The following is a 22,082-nucleotide window of genomic DNA, read 5'->3' on the forward strand; positions in this document are numbered from 1 at the left end:
TTTCTAACTTCCAGGTTTTCTATTTGACTATCTATCTCTTTTTATTCCTTTGGAATAAGAAAGAAATTATCGCATGCATATGAATCTTTTTCCAATAGTGCTGTTTTTGTATCTACAATCCTATCAGAATTTGTTCTTCCCGATTTACTGAAATACTCATTGAACTCGCAGGCAATTTTCTATATGTATAATGTTTTTTTGTGCACCTTTTTTTTTAACGATATTACATTTGTCTTTTTCATTATTATTGTAGATTTTTTTGATTTCTTTCCATAAGACCATCGTTTCACTTGCATCTATTAATACACTCTTTCTGGGGCCCAAATCTCAAATGTCTATTTGGGTAATTCTCGCATGCGACATCACTAAATTGTCGAATGAAATAGAAATTTGGTATTCTGAAATGTCGCGTTAGACCAATTTCGATAGACAAAAAGACGAGAGGGTAGAAGCCATTCGACATCACTCGACAATTCTCTGTCAATGTTTGTCATTTTGCTCTAATATTGCATAATTCTTGAAAATATTGCTTATAAATTAACGACGAAGATTCAACTTAATGTTAGTGCAGTTGGTGTGTTTTTGAACTTTTTTTTTGGTGTAGCAGGGAGAAAATCTGCAAGTCAGACGAACCACCCTCTCCTGAGGGGGAACAAGTGTGAGGATTCTCACTCTCCTGAGTTCGGGCCCACTAAAATCCCTTAACTGCTTCTTGAATATTGGTTCCGGGCATTTGCTTATAAACCTATTCATCGCTGCTTTCGTTTTGTCGATTGATTGTCGTTTTTACAATAAGTGTGTATATTCTACAGGGTCTTTCACGAGGAACCTCACCCATATTTATACGGGAAACTACTGAACGTATTTTCATGAAATTCAGTATTTCACGATCACGATGATGAAATCTAAAATATTTTCAAGGCATGAGCACCTCCGGTTTTTCCGGAAATGACGTCAACTTCCGTTTTTCAAATTAGAACACCATTTTTTATTGCAGAAATAGATTACTTAGAAAATTTCAAGTTATTTTGATGTAACATTTTTCAGTTTTAGTTGGAAAATTCTCTCTGAGCGGGAAAATTCGAAAAAAAATCGAAAATAGAGCTCCGATGAAACAAGAATAACTTCGAGGTTTTTGGATGGAAAATTTTCATTTTTGGGATTTTTCAAGATATAAGATTGATGTATCCACTTTAAAAATCGAAATCGCGATTCATGATACAGGGGGTGGAAAAATCGCTTTCAAAGTTAGGGATTACAAAATCGTGAAAAATCAATTTTTCAAATTAGAACCCCATTTTTTTTATGGCAAATAATGTGAGTGTATGCATCACACCCTTACCCTAAAGTGGATATTATCTGAGTTATTCACAAAAAACTGTTTTTCGTCTTGAATTTTCAGCTATTTCTTTTCCCTTCACGCCAAAAAGATGAAATTTTCAGGAACTGTTACCATGTTTTAGATTTCACTACCCTAATATGCAAGAGAAAAAAGTTACAGGTTGTTCCTAAATAGATGGCGAATTCTGATTCGAATTTGTATCGGAAACCTCTTTATTTCAACTAATCGGCCATCGGTTTTCTCTCCAGTGATAAATAAATAATTCCTTATGAACCATATGCAAAAACTTACCATGTTTTACATTCTTTTTTTTTAATGATATCTATCATTGCAATAAAGAGGTTTCCGATACAAATTCGAATCAAAATTCGCCATCTATCTAGGAACAACCTGTAACTTTTTCTCTTGCATATTAGGGTAGTAAAATATAAAACATGGTTTAAGTAACAGTTCCTGAAAATTTCATCTTTTTGGCGTGAAGGGAAAAGAAATAGCTGAAAATTCAAGACGAAAAACAGTTTTTTGTGAATAACTCAGAAAATATCCACTTTAGGGCAAGGGTGTGATGCATACACTCACATTATTTTTTAACTTAGATTCAATATCTGTCATAAAAAAATGGGGTCCTTATTTGAAAAAATTGATTTTTCACGATTTTGTCATCCCTAACTTTGAAAGCGATTTTTTCACCCCCTGTATCATGAATCGCGATTTCGATCTTCAAAGTGGATACATCAATCTCACATCTTGAAAAATCCCAAAAATGAAAATTATCCATCCAAAAACCTCGAAGTTATTCTTGTTTCATCGGAGCTCTATTTTCGATTTTTTTTTCGAATTTTCCCGCTCAGAGAGAATTTTCCAACTAAAACTGAATGTACAATGACTGGATTTCAGTGTTTGCTGGGGGTCACCGGTGGCGCCATCGTTTGGTGTATGCTGCACCGCAATAGACGTGTATGCTACCTTGTGATCGCAACCGTCGAGAGCAGTGATGCCATCGTTTGGCTACCTCTGGTACCACCATGGTGAGATGAAGTATTCTTCTACCATGGGTACAACTACGCCGCTACAATATAATCGATATTCTGGTAATGAAAGGAGTCTTCAATTATTGATTTAAATCTGTTTATGAAATGTCTCTTTAACCTTCATAACGCCCAACGACTAACGTTAAACGTTCCAACTTCCAACAAAGGACAGACCTTTCGGACATAATCGTTAATAACGTACTCTACCGATCGTACCTTCCTACACTGGACGCATTGCAGCATTACAGAAACTGTGCAGTTACTGTATATCAAATACTGCATTTTCAGACTTCAGAATTGAATAATGGAGAATAATCATTGTTGAAACTTTGCAGTAACTCTATATCAAATACTCCATTTTTGAAATGAAGAATTGCAAATACAAAAACTGCGCAGTCACTGCATATCAAAAACTGCTATATCCTATATATGCTATATCCTCTGCATGCGTATATACTAAAAGGGTATTTTTGCGACATGGACCTATACGCAACATGGTTAAACATGACAAAATCATTGGTGATCGACTTCACCCCTCCCTTTTGAATGATGTAACAATTTCATTTTTTTTTCCTGAAGAACTGTGGTGTTACATTTGATTTCAAAATGGGGAATATCATTCCAACTAGTTTATGCGTAACTTGTAAAAGTTTAGGTGAGAATAACTATCGTAGGTATTGCCAAATATATAATTGCATTTGAACAATTGAAAAACTGTTTATACGAGAGAGTACGAAACTTTGTGAAAAAACTAAAAATTCAGAATTGTATCCAAGGTACGAGTTAGCAATCTTAGGAGGTAACAGTAGACACAGAGTTTTTTTCGCGGCAATTTAGGGTCTTTTCTATGAGTTACGCCACAAAATATGCGGAAAAACACGGTTGATCCACTTCACCTCGCTATAATATCCACTTTACCCCGTTTGACGGTAGTCTTTCATTTTTTAGAATTCATTTAATTTTCTATAGAAAAATTGATCAGTAAGATCAATAGAGAATATTCATTCATTTCTGAAAATTAACAGCAATTCACATTCTTTTCGTACAATGGAGAGACCACTGGCGTAGGAGAGACCCCGAGGTGCGGTGGGGCTGGTCACTGAGCCTGTCAAAAAGGCAAAAAATATATCCCAGATATTGTTATTCTGTTTGAATATAATGAGTAAGTGAAACAATTAATCTACTGCAACTGATAACTGAATGTTTTTATTAAACCAATGCATAACAGGCAGATTTCAGGATGTTGAGTGAAATTTCGATATTAAATAAAAGAACTAATCAACAGTCTGATTTCAAGTTTCGCAATTGTGTCAAACTTTCCAACAGCCTTCATCTTTACACTTTTGAAATTAAAAAATCATTTCCGGAATAAAAACATTTTTAAGATTTTCCATTTATGTTAATATCTGATCATATTTCCACTGTAATCCTGATGATTCCATTTCAGTAATGTAATGTATTATTAATTACACGAAAGTATCGGGAAAGGATCATACAGCTGCAAAATCCAAAGTCAGTCTGTAGATCGGTAGACTTTAAAATTTCACTCAATATCCGAATATCACTCTCTATATCAAAAGCTCTCAAGCTATTCAAGCTTTTTGATGTGATCCCATCGTAATTAACTCAGTTCATATAGTAATGAGTCATACCTCCTGAGACATCCTGTAAAATTCAGAAGATATAAAAAAGCATAAAATAATCACATAGATCTATGATGGCGGCCTTAATTAGGCCATTTTTTCACGCTTATGAATGTGACGCTTCTTAGGGGAAGAAATTTAGTTGGAATTGTTTGAATTGGGGAAGCTTTATATGGAATCGAAATAAATCACTAATAAAGCAGCTAATGGAAAAATGTGTGACTTGGGATCAATAGTTTATGTTTTTCTCTTTCGTGTTGAGTAAGTAAATGGTTCTGCTGCCGTAATCACCTTGGGGGAATAAAAAATGAAGAATAATTCAGCTTCATATTACTCCATATTCTCATTCTCCTATGATGAAAGGCACAGTCATTGAAAAACAGCTTACATCAATCATGAAATCATTGAAAAACCAGCAAACAAGAGGATTTGATCGGATATCAAACAACATTGTCAGAGAAATGAAATATTAACCATTGAATTTCATTGTGAATAACTCTTTGGGACATGGAAGGTTCACCGAAGCTTTGAAGGTTGTTATAGTTAAGCCTCTCCATAAGGAGGGAGATATAAATGATTAAAATAATTATGGGCTCGAGCTAGCTTTCTGTAATCAGGTTGTGCAGTACTTTGTCGAGAATGATGTATTTTCGAAAAGTCAGCATGGCTTTCTGAGAGGAAAGTATGTCCAGTGTACAGACATCAATATCTCAGTTTTTCTTGAAGATATTAGATGCTTTCGAGGATGGAGACTTGGCTATGGGATTCTTCTTAGACCTTGCCAGGACTTTTAATAGCATGTGGACATTTCATTAAGGAAGATGGAAAAATATGTATAACGGGCTTATAATCCAGTACGTGGAGATCAAAAAGAGGTGTTCGAATGCAAAAGGTGGGTTAATAGCGATTATTTGGTATATTGTTAGGCTTGAGACCCTAATGAAAAATCGACCTCGAAGCGTATGCGCTCGAGTCGCCATCTTGGATTTTAGGTACAGAAATTTGGTTTTTTTGATCATAACTCAAAAACGGTAGCTTTAACGACAAAACATAATGTACACAAAGTTGAAGAGGATAAAATTTTCTACATTTTTTGTGGGAAATTTTTTTTTGTAGCACACATATGTTAGAAGTTACAGCTCCGTTAAGTAACACTATTTGAAAAAAAAAGTTTTATATTTTGTTATTTGGCTGAAAATAATAAGTTTAACAAATGCTTAAAATATAGAAATCATTTTGAGAAAGACTCTACTTTGATTTTGTATAAATAGGTTGCCCTAAACCTTAACGTGTCTGCCGACGTACTTTTTGATGAAGCCAGGCCCGGATCTACGATTTTTTCTGACCGGGGCAAATATTCATGATGGCGCCCCCCCCCCCCTCTAAGGTTCGTAGGAAAAATCTAATTGCATATTCGTCATCACTTTCAACCCGAGTTATTTTTTTCACTAGTTCGAGGTCGTATAGATTACGAATATGCAATTAGATTTTTCCTAAGATGAGTACTTTGGGAAAAAATCACTCATATTTTTTTCCTATTGTTCCATCAAAAGATATTTTTTCTCATTGTTCCATTAAAAGTTATTCGTTTCCCAAAATACTCCCAAAAATTGCATAAATAAAAAAAAATTAAAAAGTTTGTAGTTACAAGAATGTCGTTTGCAACCCGCCCATCGTCTATCGTTTTTACCCGCACTTCATGAACGAAATTATTCCGAACAAAAATTAATTTTTTTAACTACATATATCGACCCGGATCATTTTAAATATTAATTCAAGGTAGATCACGAATATGCAATTAGATTTTTGGAGGATCAGTATTTTGAGGAATAAATCACTTTTAGTGCAAAATTTCGGAAATATTGGTCAACTTTGAGGAGCTGTAGCAGCTAGAAAAAAGGCACTAATCATATGTTGTTTTTTTGGTGATGAATTGGTTCTTTGCAAATATAAAAATCCACATTTCATTCATCTATCTCGAACGGTTCAGATTTTATGAATTTTTCCGCGAAGGTCCAAAATTTCCGATTTTCCATCGACCAAAACTTGAAAAGTAATTTTTTTTTAAATATCTGTTTGCATATTCGTGTTCTACGCTCTCGAATTAGTGTACAGAATGAATTCGGTTTTGATCGGAGACCAAAAATATTCTTCAGAAAACCGCCCACTTTGTATATATTTCATTTTGTGAAAACATTTAAAAAAAACTCAATTTCGTTGAACTTTGGTATAAAACATTTTTTGTACCTCTCTTAGTAACAAAGTTAAAGGGGGGCTCAAATTATGGTGAAAAACTCGGTATATCTATGGAAAATTTGAAAAAATTTCGATCTTACCGATTTCCACCAAAATTGGTGTTTTTACTAAGGCATAGATTACGAATATGCAAACAGAATTATGCTGAAAGGATTAGTTTTTATGTTATGGTCTATAGAAAATCGGAAATTTTGGCCCTTAGTTCCAGATGAGAAGGCGATGAGTCGGCAATTCCCCAGGCAAAGAAATTACTGCTTGCGACGCAGTGTAAACATATCACATCTTTCAACCTATTTCACCCAAGTGTGGCGGTCATTCGTAGATGACTGAATAATATGCAGTTAATTTATCCCTCATTGATTTTAAAGATTTTAGGAATAGTGATGGTTTATCACGTTTCCATTCTACAGTTTCCATTTTAGCACTAGGAAATTAATTTTTTCCGAGAAAATCAAAAGTAAAAAAATTTTAACCTCTGGTTGATTTTGGCGCCCCCTTAGGCTGGCGCCCGGGGCAAGCGCCCCGCTTGCCCCCCCCTAGATCCGGGCCTGGATGAAGCAATGTTTCACAGGAGCGATTTTTAGCCAATGATAAAGTTCGTCTCATATCAATGCTGAAGGACAAATTTGGGCTGGCTGCATTTACAGTTAAACAAGCTGAAAATGACGCCGATGTACTAATTGTCAACACTGCAATTTCATTATCCAGTGAATTAATATTTGATGCGGTATTTGTGGTCGAGGAAGACCTCGACCTTTTAGTACTTCTGACAGTCTTAGCACCAGCCGAAAGTTCCATCTACTTCCGTACACCTGGTAGAAGAAAAACTAAATTTAGTACGCTGATAGTAAAGAACGGTTCATGAAATGATAAAAATTTTCAACCAACAAGATGCCACGCCAGAGGAGATTTCCGAGGCCGGAGTAGGCTTTCTTGTAGCTTCGTATGATGGCAACATGTATAAAGAGAGTTTGAAAGAGATTCGTTTTCAACGCTTTGCCGCCAACAAAAGACTTGGCGCAATTCCTCACCTTCAGGACCTACCACCAAGTACAGAAATGGATTGTCATGGAGAAAAACCTTGAAGACTGGGGCTGGAAGTATTGCGCTTACTCCCATAACAATGGCGGAAAAACCAGCTCCCGATTCTTTATTAAAATCGGTATCTTGTAGCTGCAAAAAGGGCTTAGTGGGTCATGCAGCTGCCGAAAGGTTGGACTCAAATTTTCGGTTGTATGTGGTTTCTGCAACGATGAATCTTGCCGAAATATGCCGGAAATCTGCATTGAAAGCGAGGAAGAGGATGACGATATTTTTCAAACTTCGGACCAAAACTGTGACCAGGACAACGACAGTAACCTACCCGGACCATCGAAACGTACCAAAAAGTAGTAGAAATCAAATGAAAATATTCAAGTGCCTTTTATTTTTTCTATAATAATGTGAAAATATAATGATATTTAATAATAATAAGAAAATAGAACTCAATCAAAATGAAGTTTCCGCATTTTTTTTCAAATAGTGCTACTTCACGGAGCTGTAACTTCTAACATATGTGTGCTACAAAAAATTCTTTCAACAAAAACAGTTGAGAATTTTGTCTCTTTCAACTTTGTATAGAACATCTTTTGTCGTTAAAGCCACCGTTTTTGAGTAATTATCAAAACATCAAATTTTTGTACCTAAAATTCAAGATGGCGGCTCGAGCGCATGCGCACATGAATCCAAATAAATATTTGGATTCATTTTTCCAGTTTTTCTATTTAGGAATAACGCTTGACAAAGGTCTTACTTGGAAAAGTCATATCAATGAATGAATGAATGAATGGTTTATTGGTGTATCTACAATTGTAAAAATTGTTTCCACAAGTCAGGTAAACATCAACATCAACACAAGTTTATATACAGGGTCTTTCACGAGGAACCTCACCCATATTTATACGGGAAACTACTGAACGTATTTTCATGAAATTCAGCACTTATAGGTATTTCACGATGCTGATGAAATCTAAAAAATTTTCAAGGCATGAGCACCTCCGGTTTTTCCGGAAATGTCGTCAACTTCCGTTTTTCAAATTAGAACACCATTTTTTTATTGCAGAAATAGATTCCTTAGAAAATTTCAAGTTATTTTGATGTAACATTTTTCAGTTTTGGTTGGAAAATTCTCTCTGAGCAGTAAAATTCGAAAAAAAAATCGAAAATAGAGCGCCGCTGAAACAAGAATAACTTCGAGGTTTTTGATGGAAAATTTTCATTTTTGGGATTTTTCAAGATGTAAGATTGATGTTTCCACTTTAAAAATCGAAATCGCGATTCATGATACTGGGGGTGAAAAAATCGCTTTCGAAGTTAGGGATGACAAAATCGTGAAAAATCAATTTTTTCAAATAAGGACCCCATTTTTTTATGACAGATATTGAATCTAAGTTAAAAAATAATGTGAGTGTATGCATCACACCCTTGCCCTAAAGTGGATATTTTCTGAGTTATTCACAAAAAACTGTTTTTCGTCTTGAATTTTCAGCTATTTCTTTTCCCTTCACGCCAAAAAGATGAAATTTTCAGGAACTGTTACTTAAACCATGTTTTATATTTTACTACCCTAATATGCAAGAGAAAAAGTTACAGGTTGTTCCTAGATAGATGGCGAATTTTGATTCGAATTTGTATCGGAAACCTCTTTATTGCAATGATAGATATCATTAAAAAAAAAGAATGTAAAACATGGTAAGTTTTTGCATATGGTTCATAAGGAATTATTTATTTATCACTGGAGAGAAAACCGATGGCCGATTAGTTGAAATAAAGAGGTTTCCGATACAAATTCGAATCAGAATTCGCCATCTATTTAGGAACAACCTGTAACTTTTTTCTCTTGCATATTAGGGTAGTGAAATCTAAAACATGGTAACAGTTCCTGAAAATTTCATCTTTTTGGCGTGAAGGGAAAAGAAATAGCTGAAAATTCAAGACGAAAAACAGTTTTTTGTGAATAACTCAGATAATATCCACTTTAGGGTAAGGGTGTGATGCATACACTCACATTATTTGCCATAAAAAAAATGGGGTTCTAATTTGAAAAATTGATTTTTCACGATTTTGTAATCCCTAACTTTGAAAGCGATTTTTCCACCCCCTGTATCATGAATCGCGATTTCGATTTTTAAAGTGGATACATCAATCTTATATCTTGAAAAATCCCAAAAATGAAAATTTTCCATCCAAAAACCTCGAAGTTATTCTTGTTTCATCGGAGCTCTATTTTCGATTTTTTTTCGAATTTTCCCGCTCAGAGAGAATTTTCCAACTAAAACTGGAAAATGTTACATCAAAATAACTTGAAATTTTCTAAGTAATCTATTTCTGCAATAAAAAATGGTGTTCTAATTTGAAAAACGGAAGTTGACGTCATTTCCGGAAAAACCGGAGGTGCTCATGCCTTGAAAATATTTTAGATTTCATCATCGTGATCGTGAAATACTGAATTTCATGAAAATACGTTCAGTAGTTTCCCGTATAAATATGGGTGAGGTTCCTCGTGAAAGACCCTGTAGAATATTCACACTTATTGTAAAAACGACAATCAATCGACAAAACGAAAGCAGCGATGAATAGGTTTATAAGCAAATGCCCGGAACCAATATTCAAGAAGCAGTTAAGGGATTTTAGTGGGCCCGAACTCAGGAGAGTGAGAATCCTCACACTTGTTCCCCCTCAGGAGAGGGTGGTTCGTCTGACTTGCAGATTTTCTCCCTGCTACACCAAAAAAAAAGTTCAAAAACACACCAACTGCACTAACATTAAGTTGAATCTTCGTCGTTAATTTATAAGCAATATTTTCAAGAATTATGCAATATTAGAGCAAAATGACAAACATTGACAGAGAATTGTCGAGTGATGTCGAATGGCTTCTACCCTCTCGTCTTTTTGTCTATCGAAATTGGTCTAACGCGACATTTCAGAATAACAAATTTCTATTTCATTCGACAATTTAGTGATGTCGCATGCGAGAATTACCCAAATAGACATTTGAGATTTGGGCCCCAGAAAGAGTGTATTAATAGATGCAAGTGAAACGATGGTCTTATGAAAAGAAATCAAAAAAATCTACAATAATAATGAAAAAGACAAATGTAATATCGTTAAAAAAAAAGATGCACAAAAAAACATTATACATATAGAAAATTGCCTGCGAGTTCAATGAGTATTTCAGTAAATCGGGAAGAACAAATTCTGATAGGATTGTAGATACAAAAACAGCACTATTGGAAAAAGATTCATATGCATGCGATAATTTCTTTCTTATTCCAAAGGAATAAAAAGAGATAGATAGTCAAATAGAAAACCTGGAAGTTAGAAAAACTCCAGGTATTGATGGGAATTGCTTTGCTCATGGAATTTTTCCAGACATCCTGAACACAGGTGTTGTCAAGCCTATTTTTAAAGGTGGGAAGGAGGGAATGTCGACGAAGGAATGTCGAACGAAGTGTATGTATGGTTCTTTGGATCGAAATGCACCACAGATTGCTGTTTTTCTTGATATATCTGAAGCGTTCGATACAGTGAATCATGAAAAACTTCTGGAGAAAAATGTATAACAACGGAATAAAAGGAGCTGCACTTGACCTGTTCAGAAGCTACGTAAGAGAAAGAACACAAATTGTTCAGATAGAGAGTGAAAGCAGCCATAAAGTGGTAATAACATGTGCAGTACCACAAGGCAAGGTCCTAGGACCGATACTATTCCTCATCTACGTGAATGCCTTATTGAGGATCAAAATTTTTATAAGAATCATATCCTTTGTCGATGATATGGTTTTATTATGTGAAGAAAAAACAAGGGATGATGTAAAGGAGAATTTGATCATCGTATTATGTATTTCGAAATGTTTTAGGCAGAACGGATAGACACTGAATGCGGGGAAAACTTCGTAGCTGCCTATAATATCTCATAAAATTCATCTACCGAATTCGGCTCCATTGAAGATAAGTGAATCTATTCATGAAAGTAGTGAAGGACATGTGAAATACCTTGGTAATAATAATAATAATATTTTATTTACAAATGCACACATAGGTAAGTACCCCTAAAATACACTTATAAATTTTTGTCGTCAAAATTACACGACTTGTCAAAAAAGGCATGTATAAACAGCTCAAAATAGTACAACAACAACATTCAAAGACTAACATAAGGCACACCACAAAATAGGTCAAGACATGAATTCTTCCAGGCTATATAATGTCCGCTCCAGTAGCAGTTTTTTCACCATTTTGCTGAATTTTGATTCGTTGAAGCTTTTAACATCTTCAGGCAGTCTATTATAAAGTTTAAGCGCTGTATAGTTTGTTCCCTGTTGTGTTCTCTTTATCCTAGCCAGTGGAACTGTGAATTGGTTTCTTTTCCTTGTATCGTATGAGTGAACCTGTGAGTTGGTCGGAAATTTATGTCGATTCCGGTGAACGTACTTCACAGCGGCGAGGATGAAAGCTGATATACACGTAAGTATTCCCTCTCTCCTGAAGATGTCTCGACAACTCTCTCTTTGGCCCATGCCAAATATAGCTCTTATGGCTTTTTTCTGTTTTATTAGAATTTTCTGAGCCGCGCTGCTGTGTCCCCATACGATTATCCCATAAGTCATCTGTGAATGGAACGTAGAGTAGTAGGTCAGTTTGGCTATCTTCACAGTGGAAATCATTTTCATTCTCTTAATCAGATATATAGAAGATGACAGTTTACCGCACAGCTCCTCAATATGGTCGTTCCAACTTAAAGAAGATTGAAAAGTTACGCCAAGATAAGAGAGTGAATCATTGTTATGTTCCCTACTACTCAATAGTAATCTTTGTGTTTTATTTTCGTTCAGCAGTAGACCATTTGACGCGAACCATGTCCGAGCCTCCGAGAGTGTTGCCGCTGTCTTAAGCTCAAGTTGGTCCTTAGTTCTTGAACTATTCATGAAAGCAATATCGTCAGCATAACTGCATTCTTTATCCGATGTAAGATTTACGTGTAAGTCGTTTGTATATATTATAAATAATATTGGGCCAAGAATGGAACCTTGAGGTACTCCCGTAGTAATTTCTTTCATGTTAGAAATAACATTGTCCCATTTTACTACTTGATATCTCTGCTTCAGGTATGAGGTTAAAATGTTGTACGCCTTGCCTCGCACACCGAAATACCAAAGCTTACTAAGCAGAATCTCATGACAGACGCTGTCAAAAGCCTTGCTGAGGTCCACGCACGTAAGCTCCACATCCTCCCGCTTATTGAATGCCTCAGCCACCGCATCAAGCATCTCAACCATCGCCGTACTTGTCGACCTGCGTTCTCTGAACCCGTGCTGTGAATCATGCAAAACCAAATACTTGTCAAGAAAACTCACCAATCGGTCCCTCAAGAGTAGCTCGAACAACTTCGATACCGCCGGCAACACAGAAATTGGACGATAATTTGAAGGCTCATCCTCAGACCCCTTCTTGTAGACGGGTGTAATAACTCCAACCTTCAGCTCATTCGGAAAGATCTCTTGTTCCATGCAGTCGTTAAGAATCTTGCAGAGTGGTTTCTTCATATGGGGTATTATTTGTTTCAGAAGGGACACTGACATACCGTAGAAGTCTTTAGTGTCCTTGCTCTTCAATCTTGATGATAATCTTTCAAGTTCGCACTCTGTCACTGGTTTCAGGTACATAGAACTGACGGAAGTGGTTTTCAAATTGTTTACCAACCTTCCTGAATCCTCTGGTGATGGATTCACAACACTTTGTATATGATCTCCAATAGAGGTGAAGTGGTTGTTTAAAGATTCCGCAGTTACTTTATTTAAATTATTTGGTTTCGTGCCCTTTTTTCTTACTTCCTGTTGTATCAACTTCCACATTTCTTGATGTTTATTTTTCGCTCTTTCTATTCTTCGGCAGTTTTTCAGCTTTACCCTGTTTACTATTTCAGTCTTCAGAGAAGTTTTCAATAATTTATTAAGCTCGTTACTGGCTTCGTCTTTTCGTATTTCAGATATCGTTTTTGCTGCCTCCACTCTATTTTTCAGGGTAGAGATATCTCTTGAAATATGATATTTTTTTGTGTTGCGAATTTTATATTTTTTTTCAGGAAAATATCTTTCGTACAGGTTAATCAACTCATTATGGAATTTGCTATACTGAGTTGCGGCGTCGTTGTCGAATATTTGTTCCCAATTTATGGATTTGATACCCTCCATGAAACGATGAGTGTTTTTTTTATTCATCTGTCGTTTCACTTTATATTCAATTTGTTTTGTTTCAGGATTATCTGTGATTAACTTCAAAACTTGTGCCCTATGGTCAGACAGGAAAGGTTCATATGTAATAGCCACGTAATCAGTCTGTGATGCATTTGTGAAAATGTTATCTATACAGGAACTCGAGTGTTTACTGACACGTGATGGTTCTGTGAATATATACGTCATATTATACATTTTGAAAGTTTCGATGAGTTGCATCTTCTCTACAGATGATTTTCTGAGGTCAATGTTATAATCACCAGTTATCAATATTTTGTCATTTTGACATTGTTGAAGACATTCCTCAGATATCTGTTCGAGAACTGCCAAAAGATTGGAGAAATCTCCCTTTGGAGGCCTATAAAAAGATATGATGGTAGTTTTCACATGAGGCAATCTGACAGCCGCTATTTCAATTTCTTTTTCAATAGAAAGTTTTGTTATTGTTTCCAGTTCCTTGAAATATCTTCCACCCCTGACAAAAATTGCTGCACCTCCACCTTAGGACTTTCTGCGACAGAATGCGCTTGCCACACTGAAATCTCCCATTTTTATTCTCTCTAGTACACCCTGTGACATCCAATGCTCCGTGACACAAGCCACATCAATTTTTTTATCATTCGCAAAAAATACGAACTCATCTATTTTATTCGTTAGAGATTGTACATTTATATTAGTCAATGTAAGAGTCGATGCATGCATTATTTCCGAAAAAACGAGAAACGTCGAAGTGTTATACCACTTGGCCAGTTTTCACCCTTATATAATTCGTCAATCAAGTCCAGATCTCCACCGACCTTGAACGACCGACTGGTTGCTTCCGGTTTAGTCGGCAATGACTCTACAACAAAGATTTTCCCAGGGAATACTTGTTTCAGATGGTCCTGTATCATTTCAGAAGTGGTTCCCATCTCAATCTTGCCGATACACAGCCATACCCTCTGTTTTATACTTGAAAAACTATCATTTACTTTCCTATTTCCTCCTGTACCCCGTATAATCTTATTACGAATTCGATTTTCCGTTTTATTGTATTTACTCTCATTCACTCCTACATCTGCAATGCATGAATTCGGTTTGTTATCGTCTTCATTAACAGCTGATCGTTTAGGATTTGTTATCAATTTCCATGAGTTCGTTGAACCGGAGTTGGTTTTCTCGGATGAAATATCAACACCTGTTAATTTGTTTTCTTTTATCACATTTTTTGAAGGTCTGCGTGCTACGTTCACAGATTGTTTTGGTTGAGATTCAGTCGGACAAACGTCTAGTGTTTTATCCTTTTCCAACACATTTATTTTAAATAATAGAAGATTATTTTTGTCTTCCATCTCATTATAAGCTTTCTCAACAGGGAATTTTCTCTTGAAAGGGCTTCATTTTCTTTCGTTAAATCGGATATTACTCGTTCATTTGTTTTCTCCACTTCACTCAAGTTTATCAACTTTGTCTCGGTCTCAGGCATCGAATTTGTACCTTCCGCATAATCACTTTTGAGGTTAGTCAATCGTTCCTTCGGTTCACAGCATACAATTCTGAAGTCGTCAAGTCTTTCAATATCACTGTAATATTTCAGGCACCCTGGATGCATTACTATTCCACACTTAATACATTGTAGTCCATTATTTGGAATATTATGGTATATACATTGATAATCATATGATTATCATTCGAACAACTGAAATGAAAATAATAGGAAACATCTCAGGCTACACACTGAGAGATAGGAAAATAAACACTGACATAAGGCACGAATGTCAAGTAGAAGACATTGTCAGGTGGGGACGTAAGCGTAGAAGAGCCTGGATTGATCACGTGGACAGGATGACTACGGGAAGACTGGCAAAAATCGCTAGGGATGGTATACTACGGTCACGACGCCCCTTAGGAGGACCCCCAAAGAGATGGATGGATTCGTGGTCATCAATATCTCAAAAGAACTGAGAGTTGGAAAACACAGGCATAAGGCCTATGATATGTGGAAGAAGAAGTATCATATGAAGTGGAACTTTCACTGTGAGTACTTAGCGAAGAAACTTCGAGGACTACTACATACATTCAGGTACCTGAAACCGCAAATGAATACTTAGGCAACTGAAAACCATATATTTTGTTTGGTGCATACACAACTGTCTTATGGCAACATTGGTTGGGGAGCAGCATGCACAACTTATTTGAAGAAAATGAATATCATACAAAGGATGATCGTCAAAAGGATATTCGGAAAGCCGTTTTTGTTTTTTCTGGAGGGTGTTCTACAAGCTCTATGACAAACTTTAACAGATGGTAGCTGTGCTTATTCTGAACATTTGTTTCCTATGAACATATATCCGATTCGTTTTTGTTTAGAAGATACAAGCATTTGAAAAAACCTATTTTTATGTTCAAATCAGAATAATCAACAGAAATTTTTGTACTATAAAAATTGTTCAAAGTGTCCATTCGGATCGAATGCAAGCTTCACATCGACGAACTAAAGATTCAGTTACTCGGCGGATTAGATTTGGGTCGTGCCGTATTTGGTTGGCTGCATCTTGAATTCTATCAAGTAATTGTAAACGAGATTAGATTTCAACATGATAATCAAGCTGCTTCATCCCAGTCAACCAGAAATGTAACAGTAAGTCGCAGGGAGTACCCAAAAATATCGCATTGAAGCGCTTCTTTGAGAAGTTTCATGGATGTACTTAAGATTTCACATTGTGGACATTAACGTCCGAATATTGTTAAGTTTGCGAATTCCTCAACTTTAGATCCCTAGTGGTTGCATGTAACATCATATCGAGATGTTCCGATGAAGTGAACATAGCTACTACTATGCGACTTCTCTCTGTTGATATTTTTGAAATATTGAATCTGTGATATTTTTAGAACACCAAATGATGTGTTGTGAATATATTTCGATGAACTCCACCCAGCGACTTCTCTAAGAAAAACTTTCAGTAACTGTCTGAAATGTTCTATTTATCAGCACGTGGTCTCGAGGTTAACTCATAACCTAAATCCCGCTATGCTAAACGTGGTGTGACGTGTTTCGTTCTGTGACTGCGTTGTGTTGAGAGAATGAACAAACAAAATCTTTATGAATGAATTTTTAGAATAATTTTTTTAACCGAGCTGTTCTATTATTAAATTTCGTTTTAGTTAAGTGTTACTTGACGTTGATTGATTAATTAACGTGCAGTAAAAGGTGAGTAGTTATATAACCTATTGAAATAATGACTACATCATGATCACTTCTTGGCCCTCTTATCCTCCCCATTTTTGCACCTTTGTAACGTTCAACTTTCAACATACCTCATATGAATTTAGGTGATAAGTAACATTCACAACCTTCAAAATCAAACTTGGAATTGATTTGAATCATCGAGAGAACTCCAAATTATTATCTTAGATACTGTGCTGGAAAAAATCACCTTCTACTGTTGTTAGATTTTTCATGACACTCAATTTATTACTATCAATACAGCTCTGATTTTTTCTTCTTCAGCTGGACCATGCCGTTCCTGAAGTGGAATGAAGATTTATAACAAGATATATGTTCTTTATTTTATATATTTGGATTTGTATGAAACATATTAATCTTGAATAAAAAGATATCAGTAATTCATATAGTTGTTCAATTTCCCTTTTGAGGATGAGAGCAGAATGCGAAATATATGTAGGTAAGAGTAAACACAGGGTAAAAATGAGGCGTTCACAGCTGAAGAGGCCCAAGCTACATTTTTTCTGAAATTGAGTTTACGAGTATATAAAATTTTGATTCATTTTCAGGCAGTTCTTACTGTTAATTCAATTTCAGAAAAATTGTAGCTTGGGTCACTTTTCTTCGGAACGCCTCGAATATAGAGTGAAAATTGATTGCCGCGATGGTAATTATCAAATTGAACATGAATATAACTTCAATAGAGGATACACTTTGGTAGTTTATTCTGTCAAAATAATCGTTCCAAAAACCTCCAAAATGAGAAGTCGCAAAGTTGCTGTCTAGGGTGCTTTTTTTACACCTACTATGTGATGTACTGGGTAATTACCCGCGATATGCGATGTTGCGGACATTAAGCACTCTCCAGTAAGTACTGGTGGCCTTTTTTTAAATCAACATTGTGAAGTCGCATTTCCACAGTGGTAATTCCCAACAACTTCCCTGTGACTGAAACTGGTTGACTGGGATATGATCTCATGAATAAAAATCTAAGGCATTTAGATTAGGTGAACGAGATGTCCATTTTATTGGTCCTCCTTGACCTATACATTTATTCGGGAAATGTTCATTCGGTCATCTGACTACTTGTCTTCCTCTAGGAGGTGGTGCACAATCGTGCTGATACCACATATTTCCAACAATGTTAAGCTATAAGTTATCAATGGGGTCAAAAAGGTTGTGCTCCAAAAAATTTGTACAAAAATCAGCATTTAAACGATCATTTATATCAAACACTGAACGTTGCTGACATGGTCTTTGTCTTATGGCATATGGATTCTGCAGTGCCCATACATGTTCATTATGGTTATTGTTGATACCATCCCCAGTGAAACAAGTGTCAAATGAATGATTGAAATAACGTGAATTACCATTTCAATCGATATTTACTGTCGTCTTACTTAATCAAAACATAAAAAAAAATTCAAATGCTTGTAACTCCTAAACGAAAACGAATCGAACCTATGTTCATAGGAAAAAAATGGTCAAAAGAAGCACATCTACCTTCTGTCAAAGTTTGTCATAGAGCTTGTAGAACACCCTGTATAAGTTCTCGGTAATTTTGGATGTACAACAACTATACTTTCTAAAATTGACTGGTGTAGTCCAGAAGGAAAAATATCGCTGCAATCAATTGACCATGACCACTCCGATCGATACAAACAGACTAACTTCAAGACAATACGCACCTAAAAGACGGTTAGTCAGAGACATAGAACTCATCTTATTCAAAAATGTATGCAGCATTACCAATGGCATACAGAAAATTGAAAAACATCAAATTATTCAAAAAAAAAGGTGAAATTGTGGCTTCTGAATTCTGCGCTAGTTAATGACTTAAAATAAAAGATGAAATATAATATACTAGACTTATTAAGTGCAATCAAGAAAAGTGACTTTTTTTCACGATAAGGACATCTATTTATGGGCGGACTTAACGATGTACCTGTTTTTGAGCTGTTTGAACCCGAATATAGACATTTCCGGACTTGACCAGACAGTGCAATACGTTCAAGCGAGTAGACAAGTTGAATGATTTTTCGAGCATACTCTTTGGGAATTTGATTGAATACTGATTATTCGGGAGAGTTCTGTGAATGAGTTTTGTTGTGTTGTTATTGTATACAGTCCAGATCAAAAGATCATTGGTTGTGCGAATTACATCAGGTGAGACGTTGTCTATATAACAATTGGTTATATTTGTTCTTTTCTCTCTTATTGATATTTATCGCCATTGTAAAAAACTAAAAACGTTTAGCCATGCCGGACACCTCAGATAATGAGGGTTCCTATATGGAAGCTTCTGATGAAGTCGAGGAAGACTTTAGCGAAGGTGAGTCCGTGGGTCGGACAAATTTACGCGAAGAAAATGAACTCATGAAAGCCGAAATCGCTGAACTCAATGAAACGGTTTCGATTTTGATAAATGAGCTCCGTCAAGCCAAAGAGGAAATTGTAAAACTCTCTGCGCTGAAGCCCCCAACTTTCACCGAAGTTGCCCATTCAGTGGGGGAAAAAAGTAATTCCTGTGGAGAACAGGAAAAGCCCTACAACGACTTCCGTCAAACCCCAAAATGCGCCTCCTACAAACGCGCGCGCAAAGAAAGTTCCTCGTCTGACGAGGAAAATATCAGAAAGGCACCAGAAGTGCCTAAGAAGAATAAAATCCCACCCATCACGATGATGGGCACCTCAGATTGGGTAGCATGGTGAAGAATTTTTTACCTACCAAATGGAGGAGGAGAAGAAGATATATGCCGCCATCAGGCATTTACCAATCGACGCTGATCTTGCGTTGATTAAGGACGACCTGATATTCCAGGGAATATCAGACGCTGAGGTGTCTAGAATGACATCGAACAAGACGAAGAAGCCCATACCTCTTTTCATGGTTAAAACCCAGAAAAAGGAAATCTTCGAAGTGAAGTGACTCTACAATCTCTGTATTGTAGTTGAACACGAAGAGAGGCCTGAAAGTTCAAGCCAGTGCTTTAGGTGCTAAAGGTACGGACATGTACAGAACAAATGCTCCTTCCTTCCCGTAGAGATGCGTGAAGTGCTCAGAAAGCCATAGCAGCAATGACTGCACACTCACCAGAAAAGGTGAAGAGAGAAATGCCGCATGCGTCTTACGTGGAGAAGAGGGCCATCCAGCTAGCTACAAAGGATGTAGCGAGTTCAAGCTGGTGACCAGAAAGAAGAATTCCTGAAAACCAGCTGAACAGAAAAAGCTGGTAACAAAAACAACTACTGTTCAAAAAATTCAGGAAGTAGTGAAGGCCAAACCTGCAGAACAGGAAAAGAAAAGGGAGACTCCAAAACCGGTTCAGAAAAAAGTAGAACAGATTAAGCCTCCAATGAAACAGGCTTTGAACAGTAAACAGGAGAAGAAAAAGATATCTGAATCAGCCGATGATTTAGATATCTTCACGGAAATTTTTTTTAACAAGATAATGTTGAAAATTGAGAGGGAAATGGAAAAAAAACTTCAAGCATTATTCAGTAAACTGAATTAATGGACCGAACGGATAGTAGGAAGAAATCCCTCAAGATAATATCGTGGAACATAAACGGGATCAACGGGATAGTTTGCGAGAAGAAAATGCCCGGAACCAATATTCAAGAAGCAGTTGAGGGTTTTTAGTGGGTCTCGAGCACAGGAGAGTGAGAATCCCCACACTTGTTCCCCCTCACCAGAGGTGGTTCGTCTGACCTGCAGATTTTTCCCCTGCTACACAAAAAAGAAAATTCCGGACTTGACGTTGTACCTGTTTTTGACCTGTTTGAACCCGAATAGACATTTCTGTTCACTAGGTTTCAATTCATTTCTGGGATGGCTGTTGTGCTTGATTGTGTATGGTTGTCACGACGTCAAAGGAATGAATATGTCTATTTGATCTCAAGAACTAACAGGCGATCTTGTAGAAAGCCTCTGTATTGAAACGACAATTCCTCCCGAATTATTGTTTCCATTAATATTCTTTTCAATAGTCTACCTGCAATAATACAGATGGAAGGCGACTTCACATTGTTCAAGAGGAAAATTTTCAAACTTCTTTTGAACTTCGGGGCTAATTATCTTGATGATTTTATGAAATGATTTTGTTTTTGTTTGACTCTATCTCATTTCATTAGTTATCAGTAAATCGTTATTGTAACGATTGATTTGGAATAAAGACTATTTGTTGTTTCTTGTTGTTATTGTTATAGGTATGATTTTTACATTATTTTATCCCAGAATGTTACATAATCAACTTACCACAGAACAATCGGTACATATACTCTGCTTCTCTGATGCATTCGTGAATGTGGGGATCGAAATTCAAAATGTACCTTCTCGTTGTAGGATGCTTCACCATAATTGGAGAATTCAAGCAGTGGCGAACCTGTTATTCGGTAAAAAAGAAGTACTATTTATATATTTAAAATAGTAGCGGTATATATTTAAAATTCAGTGAATCGTATTTTCTAAGATATTTCACTTTGAACTCTGCCAATAGGAGAGAAAAAATGACCAGAAACTTGCTCTTCTTGAAAGAATTAAGAAACAAAAATCAATTCTTTTCCGAAGTTTATTGGGAACAAGTGTAAAAACGCAGAAAAAGAGATTGAATAGAAAAAATCCATGAGTTTCCCAAATCGCTAGGACTGCCAGGCCGAGACTGTACTCGGACATTTACAAAGGACAATTTATTTGGTTTATGGAAAAGACGAACATAATGTTATATAGTATCAATATAGTAAGTAGGGGGGGAAAGAAAAAAATGTTGGATGAAGTTGATACTTCTATTTTTAGTATCATAGAATCCCCAATAATTCTGGATGGGTAAGATATTCTGGAAAGTGATGGAACTGGCAATCCCGAGTAATAATATCAAATACGTCTATAATTTTCCCCTTGAAATGTGAATAAAGCTTTCAGTCGCCCTCTGTTTCCGAAATTGGGTCCGCTGTAAGTGGGCGTGCAAGGCGTGCACTGCACAAGGTGCACGTCTAAGGGTACGTTCATACCGAAGATGCCTGGATGAGCGCGGTGGAGGTCGCGGTCGCGATTTTTACATCGATGTCAAAACAAACCTTCATATTCTAATGAGACCGTACATACCAAGGATGTTTCACCCGTTCACCCTCGCCCCTTATCATCGCGGTTTACAGCGATGTCAATCGCAGAACAAAATAGTTTGATTTTATAAGCGATCGAGCTGTTGCCGCGAGGTACCTTGCACGCTTATTGGCGCTCTTCAAATCACGTGAAATTCACCAGGGTAACGTATTTATTTTTCAGTTCGTTTGTGAGCTTTGACTGAAAGGAAAGCATCTTCGACATGTACT

The 22,082-nt window shown here is 36.3% G+C and overlaps 1 protein-coding gene across 3 annotated transcripts in view; it reads right to left on the reverse strand.

Annotated features, from left to right (window-relative positions):
- Positions 1-22,082, reverse strand: part of LOC123318393 (dynein axonemal heavy chain 8-like) — a 1,393,903-nt gene that overhangs the window by 1,062,920 nt on the left and 308,901 nt on the right. For all 3 annotated transcript variants that reach the window (XM_044905013.1, XM_044905020.1, XM_044905005.1), the window contains exon 13: positions 21,010-21,136. In XM_044905013.1, coding sequence (XP_044760948.1) covers positions 21,010-21,136 — 127 coding nt within the window. The remainder of the gene's footprint in view (positions 1-21,009; positions 21,137-22,082) is intronic.

This window comes from Coccinella septempunctata, chromosome 1 (genome assembly GCF_907165205.1).
Source record: "Coccinella septempunctata chromosome 1, icCocSept1.1, whole genome shotgun sequence".
Lineage (NCBI taxonomy): Eukaryota > Metazoa > Arthropoda > Insecta > Coleoptera > Coccinellidae > Coccinella > Coccinella septempunctata.